This window comes from Notamacropus eugenii, chromosome 4, assembly GCF_028372415.1.
Source record: "Notamacropus eugenii isolate mMacEug1 chromosome 4, mMacEug1.pri_v2, whole genome shotgun sequence".
Lineage (NCBI taxonomy): Eukaryota > Metazoa > Chordata > Mammalia > Diprotodontia > Macropodidae > Notamacropus > Notamacropus eugenii.
Window position 1 is genome coordinate 390,928,753 of NC_092875.1, and position 21,983 is coordinate 390,950,735.

Genomic DNA, 21,983 nt, shown 5'->3' on the forward strand with positions numbered 1-21,983 from the left:
GTAGCAAACCTATCACTCCCAAATTTTTAATTTTAAGGAAAAATAATTATAACAGGAATAATTTGTTAAACCTAGTTCTGATGGTTTTAAATGAGACCTGTTTTGAATATGTTAAATAAGTGTAAGAAAAGAAGATATCTAAAAGTGCCTGGGGTTTTTCGAAAAAGCCTTAGGACTCATAAAAATGCCTCAGAAACATGTTACCAGAAATTCCTATAAGCTGCTTACAATCTTTTTTATCTTATTAAATAAAACAGAATAAAAATCTTCTAAGGTAAAATGGAAAGATTGCTCTCAATCAGAATATCTGACACTCTCCATGTGACTTGAGCAAGTCACAATCTCCTTGTATCTCAGTTTTCTCACCTATAAACTGAGGGGTTTGAACTAAATGGCTTCGGAGGTTCAATTCAGCTTTAGATTTATGGTCCTACGATTAATCACCTGTGTTACCATAAAAAATAAACCAAAAAAGGGTAATTCAACCATTAAAAAGGCACTAAAAGAAAGCAAATGAGGAATAAAGAGGAATGATACAGGTTTTATAAAAGAAAGGGAAATGCTGTTTCATGGAATACTAACAAAATTTTAAAAGTCTAAATTGTAGGGGGAGAAGGGATTTAGAAGACAAAAAAAATAGTACTTTTACTTAATCACTTTTTGATTACCCTATAATTTTATTCAGCAAAAAGCAATATAATCTCCTAGAGAAAAAAAATGATTTTGAACTACACAGCATTTTGAATAAAATCAAAATGGCACAATGAGATTTTTATTGCGATCTGTTTTTGTAAAACTTGGGGAGGTGAGGTTTTAACCAGGATCTTAACTACAAATGTAGATTATTATTCAAATTCTTAAAACCTAGTCAGTGTTCTCAGTTGTTTTATTAAATGGGGAGACTATCAGGGATTAAGAATTTTTCCCTTTCTTAGAATATATACTTTACTGCATCATTTACAACTAAACTTACAAATAGGTCACAGTAGTGAATGAATTACTTCAAACTTTATAATTCTGTTGAACAATTTTTAAGCTTATTTTTTTAATTAACTTTTGGGACTGTTAGTCTTTGTTAGGGAAATGTGCTAATACTTCTGCTATTCTGTCTCATGTCCACAGTTAACATAATCATTCTTTTTAGGCGTTCTAATATGTTTCTGATGACTCAGGTCCTCATTTTTATGTGAGCAGTAAACAAACTATTACTTTGTGAAAACAGGGTTAACACAGAAGTTGCCAAGCAAGACAATTTCAACAATAACATTTATAGGGCCATTGTACCATTTGTCAAAGAATGGAATTTAGTCGAATTCATTCATGGATACTTAGATAAGGAAGCATAAAAACCAGATATTCCAAGTTGTAAGGGACCTAAGAGATCATCTAGTTCAACTTTCCACGCAATGCAGGAATCCCTTCAGCATCCCCAACAAATGGTTATAAGGGGCTCTTCTCTAAAAGGCGATATAACCTTTATAAAAAAAGTTTGGAGCAATAAGTTCATTATTTATTAGCACAGCCGCTGTCCCATGAACATAAACAATTTAGTCTGACTGACTTTTCTAACTGCTGTTTCCTTAATATGTAAAAAAAAATTTAGTACACATTCAATGAGCATAATGCATTATCATTCCTCTTTGGAAAAAAAGCATCATGGCTAAATTATAATAACGAACAGCAAATTTCTTCATGTCACTAAATTGGACTCAACATTTTAGTTAGCAATTAGTCAGTACAAAATAGGATAAATATCTGTATTACTGTCTTTTGTGCACCTCTTTTCCAAAGGTCTTACTGATATGCAGATTACTATTGTGATTTATTTTTTAAAGCCTCAAACCTTAAGAGACCTTTAGTTTTAAAGATAGAATTCCATCTTAATTTGCAAGCAAAAAATAAAAATTCAACTGAGACAGATGTGGTTAGCTTCCCTCAATAGGCTTTAAAAATTGGTGGGTAGGATCACTATTTGGCCATTGAGATTCCAGGTGATACATTATAGGAGAAATGATTTATGTTATTCCAACAGGTAACTGGACTGAGAGCTGTTAATCTTAAAAGTCTGCAACAATTTTTTTAACTCTTTGGGAAACTAAACGAGATGTAAAAACTAGAGCTGATATATTCAAAAGATTTAGATTACTATCATTCCTTTCACTCACCTGTTTTATCCAATTCCTAATCAATAATGTCATTTTGGAGTTATTACTATCAAGTAAAATACCAGTTAAAACTCTGCAAAAGGACCCCACTGGCTTTATCATTCTCAGGAAAAAAATCACATACAGCAAGGGTGCCCACTTCTCACAGGTGCCAGTGTACAGCAGTGGTTGATTTTGGCAGCAGGTATGTCTATTTATGATTTTGCAGCATTTACTTTAAGACCTCTGAATACCTTCTATGCTATTTAATCCAGTTTTACAATAGGAAATCCAATAACAAAAAGGAAAGAGTGAATTATTTAAAGAGAATTCACTATTACTGAAAAAAAAACGTAGTAGGTAACCAACCGCCTCAAGATTCTTAACACCCATCGGACTTCCTTTGAATGAAGAATATATACTGTGGAGTGCAGTTCCAATGTGGACTGTGGACTGCTGAGGAACAGCAGAAGACAGACCAGCCTGGTACTTAGCCATTGAACTGAAGGTCTTTCTGAGAAAAGGCTTTGGGCTAAATCCTGCAAATAATAGCATTGGCCACAAATCAAAGAACAGTTAGAAATGACTATTTGTTGTCTTGGGAGGCATCACCTTTAAATGAAAAGAGATGAAAATAGAAATAATCTTTGGAATACAGTACTTGCACTGCATGCAGCTATAACTGTGTGCTTGGAAGATATGAGAAATATGAAGATCCTGAGACTTCTACAATGCTAGAAAAGGTATAGCTGAAATAGCAAGTTAGATTTGGGAAACATCAAAAAGCATTAACTCAGCGCCAATTGCATGCACATCACTGTGGTAACAGCTTAGCTTAACTTTTAGTATCATTAAATTATCAGTAACTAAAACACAAACTGATCACATAGAGGTTTTCTATCATAACAAGTTTGAAAAAACATGGCTCACAATGTCCTGGCGAGTATGAGTGAAGACTGGATAAAACTTTTCTCATTTCAGAATATTCTGGTAAGCACAGTAGGAAGCTGTTTGACCACCTTTAATCTCAAGTTTAAAATGAGATTCTGGTTTGTGGTATACCTCTAGAAGATGGGGGACCAGGACAAGTCAAGTACAGAAAGATGCAACACATGAGGGAAGAGGCACAGGGGGTGGGAGAAAGAAATCACAATACCTAAAGCTGGTAAAAAGAAATTATTACTGCACGTTGTCAGATGAAGCGCTTATCATCCTAGCTGTGTAAATGTCACCCTTTGCCTCACCCCATCTTTTTTTTTTCTTCCATGCAATCATTACTAGATTCCTATAAGCACTTCTCTTAAATCATCATTCTCTATAGCATTTGCTGTATACTTTTGGAAAAAACACAAATACACACACACACACACACACACACACACAATCTCTAAGGCAATTTCCTCTTCTTTCCCTCAAAAAATAACACATCGTCCTTCATTTACAAATATGATACACTGTACTACTGAGCTCCTCACGGGATATCATTTTCCAGTGGTGGTGACAGATTTGCGCTGATCCATCCATACTCTCCTCACCTGATCTTCCTTGCACTCAAGGGCACACATTTGTGAGACGGCTTGCTGGAGTTCGGGTTCAGTCTGTGGCTGTGGAACAGAATGATTCTAACTGGCCCCCATAGGTATTGAATGAATGACCTTAGTTGGCCTCATTAGCATGTGTTCTAACCAACTGAGCTAATCAGCCACATACCACATAACCTGAATCCATACAGTATTCCACAACATTTACAGAAGGGGGACAGATGCTTACAAAGATAGCAGCTATTACATATGTGACTGGAGCTGAAGATCCAAAGTGAAAGAAAACAATTGGGGGAGAGAGGGTGCAGAGGAGGGGAATCAAATTTTACATGGAAAAAAAAGTTACACTAAACTAAAATGTTATTTTTCTCTTGTATTTCAAGAAAGAAAAACAATCATGAAAATGTTTATAATGATAAATACTGCTTTTTGTAAGTGTTTTAGAGTACTCCGTAAAAAAAACATATACTACTTTTTCAGAGTACTTTCCTAAGAAGTACATTTATAAAAACATCCTTTAAAATGATACAAACAGGAAACCAAAATACAAGGTTTTTGTTTTGTTTTGTTTTGTTTTACCTGGAAGGAGTAGGGTCATCTTGACCAAGGCGTGACATGATATTTATTAAGGTGTTAATTCCTATTTTCAAAATAAAGAACAGAGAAAATACAAACATACATGCAAACACCGTTTGAGAAACAAACGAAAAAATTTTCCACCATCTACTTTGTGCCAACTTAATTTTATGATGCTTCATAGTTGTGGAACAACTTGATAAGTTTCTAGAATTATAAATGAATACAACAGCTTATACTTATCTTTTTGTAAAACACAAAAAGAATCTCCCCAAAAGAAAGAACAATCGAATGAAATTCACTTATTGGGAGAGAAATCATTAAAAAAACAAAATCAAGCCATATTATAATATTTATTCAAAAGGAATGTTATTACTCTATAAGGACCCAGAGACACTAAAAATGATTTTTAAAAAATTACAAAGTAGATCATTCCAGACTGAGATAATAATCCAAGGCCTCTTCCCTTCCCAAGATCCTTGAAATAACAGTAGACAGCAAAGGTTGAAATACTAGCAGTGAAAGAAAGAACATCTTGAAAATAATCCAAGCAAACCTTTTTTCCTCATGTGCATGTGATGGACTTTTCTGTCTCCATATTTGGGTTGACGTATGCCACAGTTGGATAAAGAGTTACGAGCATGATCAGGATTCATTCCAAAGTTTAGGTGATGACTGGGATGAGTCATTGCTAGCTAAAATTTAGATTGAACAAATTCACTTTTATAGTTCTGAATATAGGTACCATTTATTTATCCTTCCAATTTTTTCTCCTAATGAATGAAATGGCTATTCTCTTGGTATTGTTCCAGTCACTAGTCATGCTACAAACCCTGATATTTCCATTCCCTTTCCCCAATCCAACTTTGTATATCAAAGTACATATACACAGGGCAAATCTTACATTTATGCATAGCAGTTTATCAATTTGGCATGATTTCAGGGGTAATAGGAAGAACTCTCCTTTTCAAAAAATACCTCTATCCAACTCACCTGAAATTCTAAAATCAGAGATTCATTCTTTAATGAGTCATTTATATTCATAAGGCACTTTATAAATTTACAAAGCACTTTCCTCACAAAAATCCTAGTGAGTTAGCAATACGTTATTTTCATTTTACAGATGAAGATACTAAACCTTATATATGTAAACTTAACTTGCTCACAGTCACACAGCTAGAAACTATTCATGCCCAGACAGGGAGCTAAAAGTTCAGGGTTCTTTTTACGTAGCAAATTTCCTTTCAAATGCCAAATGCCCCTAAGTGATAACACTAAGACTTGCCAGCCAGTTTTACACCTTAGTAGGAACGACTTTCAGATCTTTTCAACCCATCAAGAACAAGAACGCTAAGTATAAGGGATAACAATGACAATAACAACAAAAATGATGTAAAGAGTGATTGGGATCAAAAGCAGAAGAACAGCAATCATGTAACACTATGGCGCTGGGTGGGCTCTAGCTATGAGAGAAAATGTTTTAAAGTGCCAAATAGAAACATAAAATGGAAAGGATTAAAAGTCAGACTCTAAAGCAAGGGTAATAAGCCTTTTTTTTTCACATATGACTTTACCAGTTTGGTGAAGACTATGTATTCTTCAAAATAATATTTTTAAATAACTGAAATAAAGCTAAATTTCAATTAAGAGTTGAGAAAAATAAGTAGAATTATGTTCCCACTAAAGTTCATAGATCATCTGAAATCTTAAGAAACTCTGCTCCAAGGATCTCTCCTACCAGGGGAGAACATATAGTAAACTGCGTTCATGGAATGAGAAACATTTTTGTCTTTTAGATAAGGATGAAAAGAAATGGTTCTTACCTGTAGCAGACAACGATCTTGGAAAGTATATCCAATCAACTTATCGAGATGCATCAAACATTGGTGATAACGGATATGATGGGTCAAAACTGGAAGCATCATAGCATGCTAGGAAAAAATACATATAACCTTAAAATGTGATTAGTGTTACTTGGCAAAAAGAAAAATTTTCTTGCTGAGCACTCTGAACACAGGAGGAGGGGAAGAATCAATTTAAGAGAATCTACAGAAGAGCACCAACACAAAATACATCCATGCTTCAAACTTGAACACACACAGTGGTTACATTTAATTTCAATGACAAAACAATTTCTGAGCATCCAAGAGAAAGATAATTCCATTGGGAAAGGAGAGACTATAAAAGAACGGGATGAATAGTGAAGAACACAAACAAGTAGTTTTGGGGGGCAGTGTTTATCCTAGGAAGGGGATGCTGTTAAAAAAAAAAAAACAAAAACACTTCCATGGAGAAAAGGTATTTATCTGAGGGCAAAACCAAGTACCCTCTGGGAGGTTTAGGTCAGGAAATGAGCCTAGAGCAGGTGAGGTTTGACACTGAGAGGCCACTATTCTCTGGGAGTGTTGCAACTCCATACACAGCATGGAGTAGGTGTAAATGAATCTCTAGAGGCAGCTGGCACTGCTACTGGGAGAAGGGGATTATACAGCCAGAAATGGAATGGCCACAATAAGGTGAGGGAAGTGGAGTGGGACTTGACTACATGATTTGGGATACTAGATAACCCTTACTACTCAGCCTGTCTCCACCCAATTCTGGCTCTCATAAACTCGTAATTTCTCTCATCAGCTTTTAGCCACTCCCTATCTATGGGTTCCTTCCTTACTGCCTTCAAACAGTCTCACATCATAAAACAAAACACCTTCACTAGGTCCTACCAACTGTTCAAGCTGTCCCATATATCTTCTCTTTACTTATTCAGGCAAATGTCTAGAAAAAGCTGTCTATATTTCCTCTCCTCACTCCTTTCTAAAACTCTGCAAATTTACCTTCCAACTTCATAACTTAAACTACCCTCCACAAAGTCACTAATGATGTGCTAAATGTCAGATCTTTACTCAGGCCTCATCCTTCTTACCTCTTTACCTCTGCATTGTATCTGATTCTGTTGATTACCCTCTCCTACAAGGTACTATATCTCTCTGCTCTGGGTGTTTGGGACACTGAATATTTGGTTTGGCAAGCCCGTTGACTCCCTTTTGCTTCAAAAATTCTGGCTTTCTATTCTGGTCCTCTTTCTTTATCTCTCTCTCTCTGTGATCCTATCAGTTACCACAAGTTTAATTACTATCAAGAACAACTTTTCAATCTCCACCAAACTCCTCAGAGAATGTTTAAATAGTGAAAAGATTTTGATCGACTCTTAAAGATACAGCAAAGGTATTTATATAGGTAAGATGCTAATAGAGCCAGTTACACAAGAAGTGGTCTATAATATTAAATAGTAATATATTACTATAGGTACAGAAAAGGCAGCTAGGTGGTGTAGTAGATAAGAGTGCAGGGCCTATACTCAGAAAGACTCATCATTTCGAGTTCAAATCTGGCCTCAGACATTTACTAATTGTGTGACCTGGGCAAGTCACTTAACCCTGTTTGTCTTAGTTTCCTCATGAGACAAATGAGCTGAAGAAAGAAACGGCAAACAATTCCAGTATCTTTGCCAAGAAAATTCCAAAAGGGGTCATACAGAGTCAAGTATGACTGAAGAGAGGTTGCTGCTGTTTTTCCTTCATTCTTGAAGAGGACCATGATATCAGGGAGGCAATGTCATGACATGCAAGTGAACTGGATTTAAGTGAGGGAGAGCTGTGCAAAATAACCAGCCTTACTTTCTCCTCTGGAGCCATCTGGGTCCAGTGGTCACATATGAATAAGGACAACTGGAGATGGCCCATGACAGAAAACAACTGAACAAAAAAATAGATACAAAATACACAGGGAAAGGGCATCTATTGTCAGAAGTGCTATTTAACGGTGATTATGATTCTTTCCTGTGTGTCAAAAGCATGTAGAATTATTTGGTCTCTGTAAACAAGAAGCCATGTCACTGATATAAGGTTGTGTCCCTGGATGCACACCAACAGTTCTTTCTAGAATCTATCACTTCTCTGGAAATTTCAGATGGTTGGACAGATTTTTGGGGTGGTGATTTGCAGGCTGTTTTGTTGTAGTTGTTTTTTAAAACACATAACAGTTACTTCTGCTTAAAAAAACAAAGGAATTTATGCATGAAAATTTGTTTTCTGACTTTCATTTGTACACAAGAATTACTTCGAACAGTATTAAATGGCACACAATCTATTATTTCATTAGTATATATGATGAAAATGAAGAAATGAGCTCTGGAACAATGAATTCTAGAGATAGAAGAACTATTATTATATCATAAGATGTTTACTGGGTCTGCTCATCAATAATAAATACCTTTTAAGGATTTAAAAAGAGTTTAGTTGTAATCCCAGTCATTCAATCAACATTTATTAAGTCCCTTCTTTGTGTCAACACTGAACCAGAGATTTAAAAAGACAGGCACAGTCCAAGCCTTACAGAAGCTAACAATTTGTTATTCAAGAAACTTTAGTATCTGCACATAAATCAAAACATCTAAGGAAAATGCCTTAACTTGCTCTATTGAAATGCATTTTTCTCTAAAATTACATTATCAAAAATAACTTAAAATTAGTAGAAGGTTTCTTACTTTATAACATGGGCTTTTCTTTGTAAAAACATCGGAACTTTTAACAATGCAATGAGAATGTAAAGAGGAGAGTTCTTTGAAAACACTAACAAAATTGATCTTTAATTTAAAAAGAAAAGGAAGATGAATTCATAACCAACAGAGGAAAATAAAAGCAAAACATTTAAAGAAAACAAAATATGGGAAGAGCAATTAATATCTAAACTATATAAAGTATTATAAAAAATTCAGAAAGCACTCTAATTCCTTTTGGGGTGGGAGGAAATTGGTCCTAAAATCCAAACCAAGAAAAAACCCTAAAAAACTATGCAGGTGTTAAAATTTTAAATTAGATTTTAGTACAAAACAATAGAAATTTGAGCAATGTATCAAAAAAATGTATTATGATCAAATTAGATGTATAGCAGGGATGCAAGGATGGTTCAACTTTAGGAAAACTAATGGCATTATTAGTCGAAACTACATAATTATAAGAGACTCAAGAAAGTATTACAAAGAAAACAATACTCATCTTATGTATTAAGTATTACAAATAAGACATAGGGGACTATTTTAATACAATTATACAGATGTACAAATCCATATGTATGTATGTGTGCATGAGTGTATACATATATTATACATATATACATATATGGATATATGTATATATTAGTCAAATTAAACATTTACTATGTGCTGAGCAGGATGCTAAACACTGAGGATAAAAAGAAAAGTAGAAATAGTCCTTGCCCTCAAGGAGTGTACATTCTAAAGTGAGAGGGAAAAGGAAATATGGAAACGACAAGGTACCTACAAGATGCACAGAGTAGACACAATATAATGTAACAGAAGACATTAGAAGCTGGAAGACTAGGAAGGCCTCCCACAGAAAGTGGCTGGAAGAGAGAACAACTAAAAGGCATTGGTGTGGGGAAGAACTGCCAACGAAAAGGCACAGAAACAGGAGATGGTATGCTGTGCTGGAGGAAGTATAAGTAGGTTGGTAGAGCAGTTCCAGAGTTTGTAGAGGGAAATAAGGTTTAAAGCTGAAATGGTAGGGAGCACCAAACTGAAAGACTTTATATATTTGCTCCTGGAGGTAAGGAAGTGGCTTAGACCCCACCGAGCAGGGGGTGGGGCAACGTGGCTAGAACTTTGCTTTAGAAAAATTCCATGGGCAGCTGAGTGAAGGATGAACTAGAATGAGGAGAGATGGGTGGGGAAACTAGTAAGAAAAAAAAGTACAGTAATGCAGGTAAGAGATGATGAAGTTCTGGCCTAGAGTTGTGGTCATGAATGAAGAGAAAGGAATGTCTATAGGAGATCTGGTGAAGGTAGAAATAGAAAGATTTGGCAGTGAACTGGATATGTGTGAGTGAAAGTAAGGAATTAAGAATGTGAACTTGAGGATCTGGGAGACTGGTGAAGTCCTCAACAGTAATAAGCAAATTTGGAGTAGAATAAATTTTTGGGAAAAAGATGATGAGCTCTGATAAGGACATGCTGGGTATGAGATGAGTACAAGGATATCCAATTTGAGATGTCCAAAAGGCAGTTGGAGATGCATGACTTTAGCTCAGCAAAAAGACTGGGGAAACATCCGCACAGAGATGATAACTGAACACAGGGGAGCTAATGAGATCAACAAATGAGACAGCATAAAGTGAAAAGACACGGAGGATCAGAACAGAGCTTTGGGCAACACCCATGGTGAGTGTACATGACATAAAGTACTAGCAAAAAAAGCTAAGAAACAGTCAAAGAATAATCAGTTAGAAGAACCTGCAGAAACAAAAATCCTGAAAATCCAGAGAAGAGAATATCCAGAATGAGGTGAACAATTTTGTCAAATGCTGAAGAGGTGAAAAAGATTAAGAAAAAGGCCATTAGTTTTGGCAATTAAGTTATTAATGGTAACTTTGAAGAGAAAAGTTTCAGTTTAATAATTACATTGGAAGCATCAAATATCTTTGATATTTGCCATGTAAGAAATTAACACATATATAAAACCAAGAGGGATGCCATAAAGAATTAAGTGATTAAACCTGAAGAGTACACAAAATAATTGCACATTATTAACTACTACATGGAAACTGCTCCAAATTTCTAAGAAAAAAACAAATTAAAACAATGCTATATTTTCACCTGACATCAAGCAACCTTGTAAAGGTAAAAATGCTAGAAATAGTCAATGTGGAAGAAGCAGTGGGAAGACAAATACGTTAATATGTTGATGGAATTGTGACCTGGTCAAACTCTTTTGAAAAACAATTTGGAACTGTAGTAAAAAAGTGAATAAAATGTCCACAAATTCCATTAAAATTCAAAGACAGAAAGGCCCGATGTAAACACAAATATATTCATCATAGGAGCTTTTGTGCTAACAATGTATTAGAAACTGTGGGTACCCACTGACTGAGGAATGAACAAACCAACTGAGGTATAGGAATGTAATGGGATATTATGCTATTAACAACAAATATGAAGAAATAAGAGAAACACTGGAAGACAACAATGGAAAAGTCCCTCATTAAAAATGATGGGAAGGGAACATACTTGTGTTTCTATAAATCACAAAGGTCCCCGACAAAGAAGGTAATTCCAAGATAGAACACAATGCCAAAGACCAAAGCCACCTAACTCAAGGTCTGATAAGTGTTTTGTTTTTTAACTGATACCAAAATGAATTACAATGCTAATTAGATGAAATTTTTCTCTGAATAAGCTACTGGGTGGGTTTAAAAAACCAATAAAAAACTAAAATGATTTGGTCAGGTTATTTGAATGGTTCATTAGACTTCATATTTTGTCATCACCAATATTCTCTATGTTTTCCGTGTGCAGCTGTCATCTTGCTTTTTTTTTCAAGTGCTTCCATGAGTATTTCCAAATGAAACAACCAAGCCGTAAAAAGTTCTCTTATTACACTTCCTTTGCAGCTTTCCTGTATTCCCTCATCTAGAAGTAATTATCCCTTTCTCCCTAATCTTGCATGCCTCTCTAACTCTTGAATGGACTGCTCTCATTCTAATTTGTATTACATTTATTTGTGTTCTTCGCATTAACCTAAACACTGTTTGAAAGCAGGAATTGTGAAATATTACAATTCTCAATTCCCAGTGCCAAGAAAAGAATCTTGCAAATGGTATGTGTCTAACAGATTTTTCACTGAATTGAACTGAAGATACCAAAAAAAACTCCCAAAAAAACCAGAAAACCATGTTTGGCATAGATTTTTATCAATTCTCAAATCAACAAGTCAAAAAAAAAAAATACCAGTTCTTAGTATGAGGATGCTTTTAGAACCCAGGTATCTTCTCAGAGAAGAGATACGAACCTAATTTTACTTTCAAAGTATAATTACCTGGCAAACATCAGAACGGATGCCAGTCTTCCAGAAGCCTTGGCTACTCAGTTCCACTGTCACCTCTCTCCTCATCGTATTCTTCTGTCGAATTTTCTGCAGTGCTTCCTAGAAAAGAAGAGCTAATTATGAGAGCAATTCAATTTGTCCAAAATACTGTTAAGCCAGATACCAGGCATTAAGAAATAAAATGCATTCAAAACTACACTTAATCTAGATACTCCCCCATTTTCACATTAAAACTATAATATCTGGAGCACCTGAGAAACTAGCATCATATGACTAAATAATTCTTTCCCAGTTGTATGTAAGGTAAATTTTAGTAAAAGAAAGGTGGATTTTAGTGTGTATAAAGTGAATTTTTGTAATTATTTCTCAGAGTTCAGTTTCTCAGGATCCATACCCATAACAATCAACAGTTCCCAAGTACTCTATATGAGTTCCCATAGTTATGGTTCAAAACATTTCCACCATGCCTGCACAGTTATATAATGGCAAATAATACAGACATCCACTGAGGCTATGCAGTGAGATACAGGGATGAGGTGATTGTGAGGCTATTGCTGGCAATATGACTTCTTTGTCTGTTGGTCTATAAAACAGGTGGTCACTAGACAGTGAAGGGGGAACCCTTAGGGTTGAATGCACAAGTTGGAATGCTGTGCGTGCATTGATTGGCCCCCATCAAGGCTTGGGGGGAATCTGTATTTGCCTCAACTGGTCCCCATCGAGGCTTGAGGGGATTTAGGGAAAGCACAAGTTATGCCTGTCTTGATTGATCCCATGGAGATGTAGGGATAGTTGCTTCCCCTTCTCACCGGCCCCTGTGAGAAAGGTGATTAGGAAATGCTACAGGAGTTTGTGCTCCCATTATCAGCAATCCTCTTCTGAGTAAACTAGACTAGAATAAAGTAAGATTATTAACCCCTTTTTGGTCTTTCCTGCTGACCAAATCAAGAGTATGCTAGCAGCCCTCAAGAGTGCTGTGTTTATCTGTCTTTCACCAGTAAATACAGAAGACAAAATTTGTTCAATCGAATATTTCCTTTTGGAGAATGAAAAATAAATAAGTGAAGGGTTACGATTTTAGATCAATACAATACTTTGTGAATATATTCTTTAACATCATTATGAAACATGTCAAGATTTTTCTCAAAGCTAAATGTTTTAAGTAAAGCAATAAGCATCCTTTTTGGACTCATGGAGCAGACAACAAAATCAGTAATCTTCGCAATATGCAGTTAGCCATGGGATAAACCTGCAGTCTCGAAAAGAGATGGCTTTACAAACCACAACTTTCTAATATTCAATGGTACAAGATTCACTTTAGGAGACAACCTGAAAACCAAATGCTTACTCCGTAACTCCCAATAAAATGATGAAATCTGAACAATCTTTTTGTAAGAACATAAGATGACCCTAAGCAATCTTATAAGACAATAACATATCCATTCTCTTTTACCCAACTATTTAGTTTCTTGAGTTGTAAAAAACTATACCAAAGATAAAATTGATTTCATTGCAAAATGTATTTGTTCTTAAAAATGAAACAGAGCCAATACATCAGTACCATTTATTTACAAGTTTAAAAAAAAGTTTCACCTATTGGGGGATTATTTATTAATAAATAAATATTTATTAATAAATAAATCTACTCTGGTGGACTATCAAATGTATTGGAGACTGCCTCCTGCAATTCAAGACAAAGGAGCAAGGTGGGTAAAGTATAGCCTTATAGGAAACCACTTCCATGTAGAAAACTTGTTTTAGTATTCAAAATACCAAATAGGCAAAATTATTTTTTGCTTAGAAAATATATTTGTACCTCAATAATAGTAATCACGTAAAGGCCTTAATAGTAATTATGGGAAATAACATTCTCTCCTTCAGGAAGCAAAGTAAACTGAATGAAACACAATGGAGAACAAAATGACATTCATCATGGATACTATTTTTTTCCTTAGAAATGTTATAGTATTACAACAACTAACTAATTCATCATCCAAACGTACCTCTCTCTGTGCGAGCTTTTGCTTGTCAGCTTGTTTGACCTTGGGGCTGTTTGCCAACAGGTGGCGGAGCTTCACATAGCTTTTCCACAGCTTCTGATACCTAAAGAAAGGAATTTAGACCACTTGGTCAGCATGTCAGAATTTATGCACCCAAATTAAGGTGTAAGAACTGGAGGGGATCAAATCCAGCTCAAAAATATGAAGTGACCTGTGCAAGGTCAATGAAAATTACTAGTCACTTTGGCAGGCTTTACATTTATTCCAAAAAGGTGACATTGCTCAAAACATTTTTTGGAGTTTCTCTTTTGAAATCTCATTCAAAGCTTGAAACACATTCTTCTGAATATTCTAAATGCAAATATTTATCCTTTGTGCTATTTTCAAAAATCAAAGTGATACATAAAATTGCTTAGCCTAATATGGTTTAAAGATGATACTGATTTTGATACAAAAAAAAATTTAAAAAGGAATGATGTGTGTGTGTGTGTGTGTGTGTGTGTGTGTGTGTGTGTGTGTGTGATGCTTCAACTGGCTCTGGAGGTGGTTTCATAGAAGATTTAAAAATATTTTGAGCTATGGAAGTATTAGTGGAATAAAGGTAGCCTAACAAACTGACTACTTTAAGAGGGAAAACACTCATATGAATGGATAAATTATTTTATGTTCATTACAAAGACAGTATGATTAGTTTATAATGAATAACACTATCCACTCTAAAAGTAGGATAATTTATAAGTCTCAAAGGCAATAGTGCAGACCAACTATACTTATACCCAGGTCATATGGTTAGGTCCATTTTTCCAAATGAAAATGATGCACAAAAATCCGATTTTCATGACAAAAGCAGATTCATGAATAGGCCATTACAAAGTGGCCAAATATTTATCAAACCTGATCCTCACTACTGAATCTGCCAAAATTTACACTGGGAATTAAAGGAAAACATTATCTTTATAAATTATATCAATTGTCACCCATTTAGTGATTCATGAAAATTCAGTTCCATTTCACTATGGTTTCTCTGACAAAGGGACAAGTTCAAAAGGATAGTTCTCTGATACTGAGTCTTCATTTTCTTTAATTAAAGCTATTCCTCTTGACAAGGGGCCTCTGTTATCAACAATTTCTTGTGGTGTAGAGGGAGTGATACTGAGCGAAGACTAGGCAAAGTACTTCATACTTAAAAACAACAATAAAACTTCTCTGTTCTCCTCCAGACTGTTATTTGGTTTTAAATTTTTAACCTCTCCAAAACTTATTCTTCTCTCATTATAACCGACCATCACATCCTTGCTGTTTCATAATTTCTGCCTACTAAATACTGGTGCAGCCTATCTTCACAACTAAGTAACAAGTGTGCCATGATTGCTAGGACCTAGGAAACTTCTACCTCCTTACAGCGAAATGTCTATTTTAAATGTGTATAGTCCAAACTATTGCTAAGTGTAATGGCCTAGGTAAGATCAGCAAAGATTACCAGTACCCAAGACATTACAGAAGTAGCAGGTTCTCTCATTCCTAATTACCCACTCTGAACTAAACAACTCATGCCTATAGACTAAAATTTTACTTAAAAGTCTGAGATGCAGTTAAGATGTTTCTGTAGTAAATGTCATATCTAGCTATGTATACAGCCATCCTCTTCTCCTTCTGTCTGGTTGGAGAACATTTCATGTTCTTGGCAATCAGTTTGAAATTAAAAAAACAACAACAACAACAACAAAAAACTGTGGACATTTTACACTACTCTAACGTTTACAAAGCACTTTATATCAATTCTTTCATTTGAGCCTCACAAGAGCCCTGGTAAGGACACAGATCCTATCCTCATTTTGCAGATGATGAAATTAAGTGACTTGCCCAGGGACACAATAAGGAATGTACCAGAGGTCCTTAAACCTAGGTCTTCCTTGCTCCAAGTCTATCTTTTATCTATACCCTGCTGCTTCTCTAAAAGAAAAAGCAAGACATGCAGGAAATGAAAGTGGGTTCATTCTTTTTTCCCCCTTCTAAGTAAGTTAAACAAGTTTTAATGGTCCTTAAAGTCTCCTTTCTCCAACCCCACTGCACAAAAATGATTATGAAGTTATTTTGGTATCATTAATAAGTATTTTAAGAAATCATTCTAAGAGATTTCACTACAAGAGTTCTACTAATTTAAGTTAAAGTGACAGGTTCTACAATTTCAAAACTTTTGAGTACTGAGTTGAAAAATAAAAATGCTATCCAAAGCTTAATTTCAAACAAAGAAAAAATTTCTAATACTATATAAACTAATAAAGTTAGGATAATAATGCTGATAGAAGTCTATTAAAAAGTAAGAGGACTAACTATGCCAGGAATTCCAAAGATGTTAGAATAAAACTTCAAACGGCTGAACATATACAAAACGGACTTATTCTGGTGATGTAACAACACATCAATCAACAAGCATATATTAGGTGCTTACTATGTGCAAAGCACAAGGGATACAAACAAGAAAGACAAAAACAGTCCCTGCCCTCACGGAGCTTACATTCTAACTGGAGAGACAACATGTAAATACAGAGTTACATACAAGATACATACAGAGTAGATGGAAGGTAACCTTAGAGTGGTAGGCTCTAGCAGCTGTGATGACCGGGAGCAGTCTCCTGCAGAAGGTGGCATTTGAGCTGAGTCTTGAAAGAAGCTAGGGATTCTAAGAGGTAGAGGTGAGGATGGAGAGCATTCCAGGCATGGGGGACAGACAGTGCAAAGGCACAAAACAGGAAATGGTGTGTCATATGTGAGGAATAGCAGATAGGCCAGTATAGTTTAGATTGTGGATTGTGTGGAGGGGAGTAAAGTGTAACAAGACTGGAAAGGTAGAAGGGGCCAGATTGTGGCGAGCTTTGAATGATAAAAAATGAAACTGCAAATGTAGATATAAGGTCTATTTTAGACAACTTTAAAAAAGGGAGGGGGGAAGGGGCAAGGCATAGATACAAAAGTCTCTCTTTAGTGGAAAGTGAAAAGACTAGGACAAACATTGAGAAGGATATCTTACTGAGGGTCTCCTGCATAACTCAATTGGGCAGGGCGTATCCCAAAGTGGACAATAATTGGAAAAGTAATCACATCAGGGTTGAATTGCTCCCGATCCAGTTGATCAATGCGTACTGAGCTAGGTTTCTAGAGAGAAAAATCAAAGCTGATTACTCTGATAAGAAGACTCACATCAATCATGATAGAAGGATGAGGACTGAAAATGAATCATAAGTTTTTCTAGAAACTCTTACATTTCCTGAAAACAAGGATAATGTTATTCAAAACTTTATTCACAGAGATTGAACTTTATCTCTACAAATAAATCAATACCATTTGGCATGATGAATGGTTTTGTCCTTTTTAGTGCTCCACGGAGATAGACATTTTTTAAATGTGAAGGTTTCAAAAGGGCAGCAATAAAACCCTTTTCTTAACTTCTTCAGAAACTAATGATAAGTAAGAAGTACATTTTAGAAAACAAGATATGCTGACTCATCTGCTTTAATTTCACTTTAAGTACTGAGAATATATTTCCAAGTTATGTACAAGTGGAAGTATGCACACAAAAAAATAAGCTCTTCCTTAGCTTTCAGGCTGTTTCCTACTCACAAATTAGGTGTCATGGGGTGAAATCAGCAAGTTCAATTTATATTAAATGTACTTATGGTATTTTGTGAAAAGAGCTACTTTTTCCAGAAAAAAAAGAGATGTTTACATTTTTAAAAAGAAGATCAATTTTTTTCCTGATATAAGGTACAAATTAACTTTTAAATCATAAGAAAAATTAAAAAGAACTGTTTTTTTGGTCTATTTCTTCTAATTATTATATTTTCTTTTACTATAAGATTAAAAAAACTATTTCAATTGGATTTCAAAATTTCTAAAAACTGTCCAAACACTACAGTTATCAGATAATCAACAGAAAGCATGAGATGCAACTGATTCTAGAACATCTCTAATTTCCTATGATAACTCTAAATCCTGTTATTTTGCTAATTAATGTAATAATTACTGAGGGGAAATGCTAAGAAAGAAACAGAAAAGCACTTCAAGTTTCTAAAGGTCACATTCTTTCCCTTTACATTAAAAATTGAGGAATATGGTAGTAAAGCATTTTAAGATGCATAAGTATTTAGGGGACCAAACATACCATGCCAGGATTGTTAACAATCATCCCTTTACACTCCTCTGCATATTTCTGCCACTCGAGTTCTTCCCACTGAAGCATGTTAGCAATTTCCTCTTCAGGCACCAAAGCTTTGTTACATCTCAACAAGTAGAGTAGAATCTGATGCATTGATAGCACTTCCTTTCCTCCATCTTGTAAGGGAGAAGGGAAGAAGAAAGAAGGTAAGGACAAGAAGAATTTTGTAACACCTAAGTATTAAATGGTATAGAAAAAAAAACATATCAAAAAGCTTTTTATAGGCAGTATACATTTTCAACTGCTTGTCCAAGTGACAAACAGAAGGAAACATATTCACTTAATAAATAGTGCTCACAATCTTATTTATTAAAATGGTAACAACATTATTAACAACTAGAAACTTTTATGTTAGGCTCTGAATAATAAAAACAAAATTTCTTCTCAAAACAAATTTTAAAGGAGCAGCTTAAAGAGTCACATGTTATACTTCCCAGTTACAGATGATGACATACATACTTACCGTTCTTTTTATTACAATAGTTAAAAACTCTTTGGAAGTTATAGCATTTTCTTAAAGAAATGGAAGGCTTTTATGAGACATTTACGGATGAAGTCAATTAGTTACTGTTGTGTTAGGGACTAATTCTTGGAGCTAATTTGCTGCACCTGCCACAGTGAAAGAACCAAATAGGTTTATACTCATCCAGTGTGTCATCATTCTATGAACTAAACACAGGAGAAAATAAAATACTGAGTTGTACAGAAACATAAATCACCACAATCAGGCTTACTTTACATTACACAATAAAGGCAATATACAAGGTACTTTAGAAGAGCCAAGCTAACACTTAATGGTTCAAATGTAAAAAGATTAGTCAATGTTAGTTAGCTCTTAGAGCAATCTTTACAGACATTTTCTCTCAAACTGTAAAAGAGTACATTTCTTATTGCAGAAAGAAATTCATCCATAAAAATAAGAAAGGCTATAAGGAAATCTGATCAAAGAACTGTCAACTATTATATCATCTATACATTTGAAAGAATGCTCAACCTAATGAATTCAGATACACTCTACAGAAAAAGAGGTCTGTTGTTTCTAGATACTCTAGAGAAAAAAACACAGTTAAACACACTTCACATTTCAAAGAATCACAGGAAAAGCTACACAGAATACACACAAAAGAGATCAAAATTATTCTTTAAACATCCTGAAGCAGACAGTTCATAACTCTAAGCCATAAAAACAACTAATATTAAATTGCACATGTGAGAGTTTATGCTTGGTGATGTTTGTTTGGGGTTTTTTTGATTAACAACAACAACAAAACACAAGTCCATGAGACATGTACTGGCCCTAAAGGCAACTGTGACTTCCCAAAATATAATAACCATAAAGTAGTAAGTAATGTTTCAAAAGATTAAGCAAACCAGAACTCACATTAGCAAGGTACTTCCATGTTAGATCTAGGCAAGTGCAAAAGCAAGATCCCATCACACATACCCACACTCACATCCATACTCCTCTACCTTTAAAATCTGATTCCCTTCAGAGTAAACTATAAGGTTATATACATGTGACTCTAAAAATGGCACCACTGCTCAAAAACATTTCTGAAATTCATCTTTATGCAACTTTAATTATTATTGTGAATATTCTCAGTACTGAAAAATTTTTATTTTTTTGAGAGATTTCATTTTCTGAAGCAGTCAAGACATTTAATCAATTAATTAACAAAAATATATTAAGCACCTACTATGTGCCAGACACTGTATTAAGCACTGAAGATATAAAAACAGGGAAAAGAGAGTCTCTGCCCTTTAGGAGCTCATAATTTAATCGAGAAGACAATAAATACATATAAAAATATAAACAAGGAAATAATAAGAGGAAGAACTAGAATTAAAAGGGCTTAGGAAACACTTCTTGTAAAAAAAAACGGGATTTTAGTTGGAACTTAAAGGAATCTGGGGAAGCCAGTAGACAGAGCTGAGGAAAGGGGAAGTGCAAGGAATGGAGGATAGCCAGGGAAAGTGGCCAGAGCCAAGAGATGTAGTATCTTGTATGAGGTACATCAAGAAGGTGGGTATCACTGGAAGAAAGAGGACACGGTAAGGAATAAAGGGGGCTAGGTCATAAAAAGTGTTGAATGCCAAGCAGAGGATTTGCTATTTGATGCAGAGGCAAAAGGAAAACAATGAGGTGGGTGGCATGGTTGGACCAGTTATTTCAGAAAAGCACTTTATTGGCTGAATGGAGGATGGACTGGAGCGGGCAATGAAGCTGGGTAGTCAGCAGACAATTTCAATAGTTCAGGGAGGAGGTAATGAGGGCCTATGTCAGTAGTGGCAGTGTGAGAAGAGAGAAGGGGGTATTTTTGAGAAATGGTGCAAAAGACAAGTAATCGTATGGATAATTTTATAAACAAGTTAATACTGAATAATGTAGTTAAAACAAGACACAGACTCTCTTTTGCTAAAAAATGAATTACGGCCATAAAGAAATACTGGTTAACTGGTTATATGTTATGCAAAAGTTATGGCAACATTGTTGAAAAAAAAAAAAGATACTTAGCCTCTCAAAGGTGACTGCTTTCGAGGAAAACATCTAAAATATTAAAAAGTCTAGCATATTTGTTATTCAAACTTAATATCCCAGGGATCTTTTCTAACAATACTTTTTTTTACATACTCTATTTTACTAGATTACTTTTAAATCATAAGTCTGAGAATACAGGCACACCACCTCCCTCTCCCTTCCCTACAAACTCTTAACACTGCTTTCAAGACCTGCCCCTTGAAGTCACTGTCAAAGGGAGTAACTAACCACTGTAGAGATGAAACCTAGCAACTGCCACCGAAGGAGCTGTGGCCCAGGGCCTCCTCAGCAGTCATGGCTACTGAAACCCCAGAAAAGAAAGTTCTCACCAAATCCCTTGGCAAAAATCAACTGGTTTAACATACTTTCCCCCCCAATGGGAATGACATTAAAAAAATATGGATTACCATTTGCTTTACTGTTGTTCCCTAAGAACCATAATGTGCCTCGCTATTAGATTTACAACTGACACCTCCTGTGTGTTATCTTTCCTTCCCTATTTGAACATGATGATCTCCCTGAAAGTAAGGCCCAGCTTGGCACACAGCGCCAAATGTCTTTCATTCATGCATTAATTCAGTAAAGATTCTGTAGAGGACAAATTAAAATGGAGCAGGATTATGTGAGGAAAGGGTTCTGATGGTATTTCTAAAAAGATAACAATACATGATCTATAACCACTGTGGCTACAGCTAGGTACTTATAAGACAGAGTCCAGAGTCATCCCCAAGGAATGCTGGTCCCAGAAAATAGCATCAACCTGTCTCTTAATCCTCACCCAGGTAACAACAGCCTTCTGTTTCCTCCCTCCCCTAGCAACTACCCTGAAGATAGAATCAATATTAGAATCCCTCTCTTCTTTTATTGCCTTTTCTCCACAGAAAGAATCTAACAATAGCTGAAGAGTAGTGAAGAGCAGTAAAACACATGTTCATTAACTCATTGTCCTAAGTGAAAAACGAAGGGACAAACTTGTTTCTCAATCCAAAAGCTTGCACATTTAATTGATGGTGAGAAACTTAATTAGAAGTGGCTTTAAATAGTGTTTCTTGAACCTGATAATGCTGTT

At 35.2% G+C, this 21,983-nt stretch overlaps 1 protein-coding gene across 7 annotated transcripts in view; it reads right to left on the reverse strand.

Annotated features, from left to right (window-relative positions):
* The window catches only part of DROSHA (drosha ribonuclease III), a 119,106-nt gene that overhangs the window by 45,009 nt on the left and 52,114 nt on the right, over positions 1-21,983 (reverse strand). For 5 of the 7 annotated variants that reach the window (XR_011966293.1, XM_072605485.1, XM_072605484.1 and 2 more), the window contains 8 exons: positions 18,322-18,491; positions 17,191-17,315; positions 14,163-14,262; positions 12,151-12,258; positions 6,085-6,192; positions 4,818-4,956; positions 4,265-4,325; positions 3,680-3,748 (listed from right to left, as the gene is read on the reverse strand). Coding sequence is in view for 6 of the 7 variants with exons in the window: in XM_072605485.1 (XP_072461586.1) it covers positions 3,680-3,748; positions 4,265-4,325; positions 4,818-4,956; positions 6,085-6,192; positions 12,151-12,258; positions 14,163-14,262; positions 17,191-17,315; positions 18,322-18,491 (880 nt within the window). In the remaining variant the exon portion in view is untranslated. The remainder of the gene's footprint in view (positions 1-3,679; positions 3,749-4,264; positions 4,326-4,817; positions 4,957-6,084; positions 6,193-12,150; positions 12,259-14,162; positions 14,263-17,190; positions 17,316-18,321; positions 18,492-21,983) is intronic. The other 2 variants (XM_072605487.1, XM_072605488.1) reach the window with 1 other exon arrangement.